Source organism: Cicer arietinum, chromosome 6 (assembly GCF_000331145.2).
Source record: "Cicer arietinum cultivar CDC Frontier isolate Library 1 chromosome 6, Cicar.CDCFrontier_v2.0, whole genome shotgun sequence".
Lineage (NCBI taxonomy): Eukaryota > Viridiplantae > Streptophyta > Magnoliopsida > Fabales > Fabaceae > Cicer > Cicer arietinum.
In genome coordinates, this window is record NC_021165.2 from 65217974 (window position 1) to 65225368 (window position 7395).

Here is a 7395-nt window from a genome sequence, read left to right on the forward strand (position 1 = left end):
TTTTTTTCCAGTAATGATACTATGTAATATTTAATTTGAAGATGTTTATGGATGAATAACCGTTATCAATAATAATGGAGGAGCAATGAGTGTCAAATAATTGATATTTATTTTATTGTAATTTATAACTTATGACACATGAAGAGTTTCACAAAATATTATATGAAAAAAATGTATAAAAATTGTACTAAAAACAAATTGCAATAAAAAAGAGGAATAATATATATGATGTTTATGTGGGAGTCTATTTTAATATATATAGTCTATTTTAATAAATTTTTATCTCAAAGAAAAAAGTTTGAAAACATGTAATGATGGAGGAAGAGATAGAAAAACTTTTAAAATGACGCAATATATTAATTGATAGTTAAAACCATAGAAAGAGAAGAACCGTTATCATTAATGATGGAGGAAGAACCGTTATCAATAATGATGGAGTAACAATGAATGTCGAATAACTGATAAATGATATTTATTGTTTGTAATTTGTAACTTATGACATATAAATAGTTTTACCAAATATTATATTAAAAAAATGTAATAAAAAATAAATTGTAAGTATGATAATAAGAAAAAGGAAGAGTATTTGTTAGATATGTTACATCAGATTTCTTTTGATGTGACAATATTAATATATAAATTTTTCTTTAAGTCCATATCAGTAATGAGTATAATAAAAAAAAATATATAAACAAATTGTTGGCCTAACTCTAAATTATATCTCTCTATTTGATTTAAATATTAATTTTACTTATTTAATAAGTGACATGTGATATATTTTGTAGATATTATAGATTTCATTAAAAAATATTTTTTTTCCAGTAATGATACTATGTAATATTTAATTTGAAGATGTTTATGGATGAATAACCGTTGTCAATAATAATGGAGGAACAATGATTGTCAAATAATTGATATTTATTTTATTGTAATTTATAACTTATGACACATGAAGAGTTTCACAAAATATTATATGAAAAAAATGTATAAAAATTGTACTAAAAACAAATTGCAATAAAAAAGAGGAATAATATTTGTAAGATGTGTCACATCAGATTTTTTTTGATGTGGCAACATTTGAATGAGGTGACATAATATTTTGAATTGTATGAGTCTATTTACTAAAAACAAATTGCAATAAAAAAGAGGAATAATATTTGTTAGATGTGCCACATCAGATTTTTTTTATGTGGCAACATTTGAATGAGGTGGCATAATATTTTGAATTGTAGGAGTCTATTTTAATTTTAATATATATATAAAGGCATAATATTTTGAATTGAAGAAAGAGGAAGAGTATTTGTTAGATATGTTACATCAGATTTCTTTTAATGTGACAATATTAATATATAGATTTTTCTCTAAGTCCATATCAGTAATGAGTATAATAAAAAAAAAATATAAAAAAAAATTGTTGGCCTAACTCTAAATTATTTCTCTCTATTTGATTTAAATATTAATTTTACTTATCTAATAAGTGACATGTGATATATTTTGTAGATATTATAGATTTCATTAAAAAATATTTTTTTCCAGTAATGGTACTATGAAATATTTAATTTGAAGATGTTTATGGATGAATAACCGTTATCAATAATAATGGAGGGGCAATGAGTGTCAAATAATTGATATTTATTTTATTGTAATTTATAACTTTTAACACATGAAGAGTTTCACAAAATATTATATGAAAAAAATGTATAAAAATTGTACTAAAAACAAATTGCAATAAAAAAGAGGAATAATATTTGTTAGATGTGCCACATTTGTTGGCCTAACTCTAAATTATATCTCTCTATTTGATTTAAATATTAATTTTACTTATCTAATAAGTGACATGTGATATATTTTGTAGATATTATAGATTTCATTAAAAAAATATTTTTTTTCCAGTAATGATGCTATGTAATATTTAATTTGAAGATGTTTATGGATGAATAACCGTTATCAATAATAATGGAGGAGCAATGAGTGTCAAATAATTGATATTTATTTTATTGTAATTTATAACTTATAACACATGAAGAGTTTCACAAAATATTATATGAAAAAAATGTATAAAAATTGTACTAAAAACAAATTGCAATAAAAAAGAGGAATAATATTTGTTAGATGTGCCACATCAGATTTTTTTTGATGGGGCAACATTTGAATGAAGTGGCATAATATTTTGAATTGTAGGAGTCTATTTTAATATATATAAAGATAAAGATAAAGAAGATAAAGATGTTTTATGGAGTTGATGTGGATCACCGCATGTTGTCAAATGTGAAAATACATTCTCAACAAAACAAATCAACTGAATAACCCAACATACTTCAACTTTTTTGAGTTTTTATTTTTTAAATTGTATAAAATTGGATAACTGAATTTTCTCCAAGTATTATTGTTTAATATTTACTGTAGTTTATATATATATATATATATGAATAAAAAAATCACAAAAATCAAAGAGATTCATTTAATAGAATTAGTTTTGAAGTTATTTCTTTAAAATACCTTTGATATTAAATACTTTCACGCCCATTAATATGAATATTAATTGTATTTCTACTAAAAGTAAAAGATACTTTTTGTATTTAAACATAAAAAAATACACATATTGAAAAATCAACCAATTTTTATTATATTAGAAAATAAATAAAGAAACTTTCAAAATTACTTTTAGAATATTTTATAAACATAAATGCATTAATTATAACACTGAAAATAAGAGTAAAAATATTAAAATTAAATGAAGAATATTATGTGAATATAATATTTAATATAGTAAAAATTGTTGAAAGTTGTTTACATTTTAAATCACAAAAGATTAACTTTTTTTGCTTTTATTTAAAATCAGAGTGAATATATAGAAGACATTTATACAATAAATACATCTTAAATCTTGTAACATTTTTTTACATTTAAAAAAAAATATTCTAACATAAAGGACAAGATATTTGATAAGTGTTAAGGTATTCGAATACGGTTTCATGTATTATATTATTAATGGTTTCTCTCTTCTACCTGTTTTTTATATCCTTGATTTGCATGCACACTCACGTGTTATATTGTGTCACATTTTTATGTTTAAATAACATCTCAGTAAAATATATATATATATTTCTATAATATAAAAACAGCATAGAAACAATTATAATATACTTAATCTCACTGTTCAAAATAACCACCGAACATTTGAAGTGACATTATCTTTTCACGTTTATTTATTTGTGAATAAAAAAAAAAAAAAAAATTGGCGTGAGAAAAGTAATTTAAATATTGTACGGTAACCACAATTTTGTCACCGTGTCCTAAGAAAAAGTTTGTAAAGTGAGCATAGACATGTCACATGGGAGTAAGAAAAAAGAGGCAAAAGATTCATTTATGTTACGGTTAGGACAGCGCAGACAGACACACCTTGGCGTGTAGATAAGGGCTTCCCTCATCTTCATGCTAGCTTGAGCCACCGCCGTTCAAATTCTAAATCCAAATTAAACACCCAACTTCCAAACCTTTGCAAAGTTTAGGTGTGTGTGTGTCTTTGTTTTTCCGACACACTCATTTTGCTTGCATTTTTTTTTTCTTTTTCATTTTCATTTTCGGTTCTACTTATTTGTTTCGCTTTTTTATATTTTTTTTTCATGTCATATTCATAGTTTACAGTGTTAAGCTTGTGGAGCACATGCATTGTTCATCATTCGAGTTACCTTCGCCGAACATTTTTACATATTGTGAATTTGTGACTAGGAAGTTGCACAATGTGCCAGTGGAAGAAAAATTAGTCTTAGAATTTTTAAAAAATAAATGTGAAGTAGCATATGGTATGGTTAAATTCTCAACAACTAATTGATGGTATTTTGCACTGATTCTTTTTTCAGGATAATGTTAATATGAAGACCAATTGGTTTTTTGACCAGAATTTTAATGGTGTGTCGGAGGATATTCTTGAAGATGTCATTGAGTTTTTTGATTTTCGACTTGATGATGTGGAACTAACTGATGTTGTTGAAGAAGATTGGAATGCTCAATTCAAACACCTTGAAGAGCCATCTCTTGGTGTTTTTTCAGTACCATCTTCTGGGTTGTGTGGCGAAATCGAAACTCAAAATGAGAAACCGAAACTTGGGAAGAGTTTCTCTGCTGCTGTGAGTTTTCTGCTCCCATTGTTTCTCTTTAGATGGATGTTTTGTCAACTTAATAACTGTATTTGATAAATTAATTATGCGTGTAGTTTGAATATGTGAAACCCATCAAGATTGAACCACATTTTGATTATTCGTGTCCTGTTTTCTATGTGCGGTTATTACTTGCAAAGGCTAATTCGTTTGATAGGTTCTATACTTTTGCAAATAAATGTAACTTTGATCATAGACCGTTTTAATTGGAATAGTTTGTATGCTTGCTTTGATGACTATGACGTTTTGTTGGTCAGGATTTTTAGCGGGAATTGTGAATTACTACAATGATGTTATGCAGGAACTTTCTCATATTGATGGAAGAAATATTGTTAATTCAAGCTTAAAAGATCGACAAGTACTTGTAAGTGAAAGGGTAGAGTGTGATGATTTTAATGTCCATGAATCCTTTGACTCAACTCTTTTTTGAAATGCATTGTAGCATTGTTAGAGATAAATGTGTACTCAAATTTCTTTGTAGATAATAGAGAAGATATGTTTAATGACTTAAGCCTAGTTTAGAAGAACATGAGCTAAATCAAAGGCTATATAGCCTATAATGCTAAAGATTCAGTTTTCATGCATTTACTTGATAAGCATGTTATTGAAATGCGCTGCTGCTTATGTCTTTATTTATTGAGTAAAATAAAAGACTAAAATCTATGCTTAAAATATGTTAAAAAGAAGATTAATAAGTATTAACACAAATTTTTCGTGTACTAGTACTCATGCCTTAACTTCTATGGGTTTTTCTTTGCCCTCAGAAAGTGAGAAAGTGCTGGTAAGAATGTTTTGAAGTTGTAAGTGTTTTAGTTATGATGAATAATAGATGGTATCCTTACATAAAAAGATGTAAAACTTTCATCCGTGATTCCATAAGTAAGCGCATAGGTGCTTATGTGTGTGCTTGAAGTTGGTTTATGGCTAGGTAACATGGTAAATTATGACACTCTTATGGCCAAAAACTTTCCTATCTGTATAAATATGACTTGAGGAAGATTCATGAATTTATAAGGTGGTTGACAACTAGGCTATAAGATTGATCAATGATCACAAAACAAGTAGAAACTGTCTCATGGAAATGATAAGGTTGATTAAGTTGTATCATAAAGTTTGTGTAGCCAAGTCTGTGCAGAATGACAAACCGAAATTGCAAAAAGATGCAAGTAGTTTTACTGATAGGCTATTTTGGCTCCTGATATGATTGACTTTATGGCATCCGTTAGTTTAAAAAAAATGTGGGAGAGAATATTATTATTTTAGAGGGAAGGGGAGGCACTTGGCCATACAGTTCTCTCAGTGGTGATCGAACTTTGTTCCTTTAGGTTACAACGTTAGACAGACACCACTGCACTAGCACACATAGGATGGCATTGAAAAGTATGAGTTGTAGCTTTCCGTTCGTGTCATTTTCTCCGTAAACTGTGGAATAAATATGTAAAAGTTGAAGGAAGTTTAATGAAAACATTATGTACTATTTCAAATTTAGGGCCTGTTTACTTCTCAAGTTTTCTGTTTTCATTTTCACGCTTCAACTTTTAAACATGAGTACACATTCAATATTATCCTCGCTATTTTCTTTTACAATTTTTGAAAAATTAAGCATTTTTCAGAAAATTTGAAAATGCAAAAACACTGTCTTCATATTTTAAAAAAATGCAATCTTCCTAGCTTGTTTTTCATCTCTTCACTGTCACAATTATTCCCTACATGAATCTTCTATCTCTTAGCAATTTAAAAACTAAATTGAAAATATTTTTCAGAAAGTAAATGGGGGCATATCTTTTCATTTTAACTGTCAATTAAAGACTAGGCATATCCATCCTTTGTGTGTCTGATTCTTTTATATTTTGTGTCTGTTTCCCCACTAAAACAGCTAGCTAAGACTGCTGGACCTGCATATGGAAAAACTATTCCCATTCAAAATGTCTCTTTCAACGGAAAAGATCTGCGCCGATGCCAAACCTACAGCCCAGTTTCAGTTTTTGAAAGCAGTAGTTATTCCTCGGTTGATAATTTCAACTTTGAATTACCAGTGATCCCAGCAAAGCGTCCTCGCAGTAAATGTCGCCGGCGTCTCTCAACCTTTGACAAGCTCTTCTCAATTCCATTCATCTCTACTCCACCCGCTTTTCGTAAACGTCAAAGGCTAGCTGCTTCTGAATCGGTATGCCGAGTCCAAAGAAAGCAGCGGAAAACGGATAGTATTCGGATGAAATCACAGGAATCAGTTGCTCCAAGAAAATGCATGCATTGCGAGGTGACAGAGACACCGCAATGGAGAGAGGGACCTAAGGGTCCTAAGACACTATGCAATGCTTGTGGAGTTCGATACAGGTCCGGTCGTCTATTTCCTGAATACAGGCCTGCAGCTAGCCCCACATTTGAAGCATCATCGCACTCAAATTCTCACAAGAAGGTCTTAGAAATGAGGAACAAGGCCAGCCAGGAGACTTTTAAAGGTTCTTCCATGTTGTATTTATCATCAAACCTTCCAGGAAGTTCGGTATGACAATATTTTGTTAAGTGATATTATTGAGAAAGATGAAAAGTTAGTCCTAGACATGATTCTATTTGTTTATTGTTAATATTCTGTTGAGGATAATCATGTCTTCATCCTATCATTACTTGTTTTATGTAAATTGATTGGTCGAGTAATAGGAGGCGTTCGGAGACAAGATGCTGAAAATTCTGCAATGAAGAGAGTGAAGTTGAACTTGAAGCAAAGAGGGAAAATGGGAGAAATGGTTCAAGAACCCTTGTATCACAATTCACAAGTACAAGGACATGAAATATTAAAACTGTAGAAGGACAATGATATCCCATACCTTTTTACATGAATGAGGTGAAAACACAATCTATAGTGGAAGAACACGTATAATTAGACTGGTAAGCCTAAATGATTGTTGAAACTGCGAAGCTGACACAGTCTTAGTTACACACCATTATTTTCTTGGATATTTCAGGCTTACCATGTCCATGGTTTGGATAAACTATCCCAGGTCGACAAATTGTTTATCCAAAACCATGGACATTTCAGAGGCAAGTCATAGACTCACCATGTCATTTTTTTAAGGACAGCAACCTTGTTCGCGGTATAAATGAGTTCTACATTGAGTAGATTAAAATACTAGATGCAGTAAAAAAAACCATGTGGCTCGTTCACCTAATAGACTAACCTTTTAGGTTGAGCTCTCCACTCGAGCTTAATTAACAATAATCAGTGCTTTCACTG

At 29.3% G+C, this 7395-nt stretch overlaps 1 protein-coding gene across 1 annotated transcript; it reads left to right on the forward strand.

Moving 5' to 3' along the window:
- The first annotated feature begins 3320 nt into the window (after nt 1-3320).
- On the forward strand, nt 3321-7029 carry LOC101492785 (GATA transcription factor 11-like). The gene is made up of 4 exons (XM_073369401.1): nt 3321-3512; nt 3864-4130; nt 4462-4524; nt 6037-7029. The coding sequence occupies exons 2-4, from the start codon at nt 3876-3878 to the stop codon at nt 6670-6672; spliced, it is 954 nt and encodes a 317-aa protein (XP_073225502.1). The 5' UTR covers nt 3321-3512; nt 3864-3875; the 3' UTR covers nt 6673-7029.
- The last annotated feature ends 366 nt before the right edge of the window (nt 7030-7395 follow it).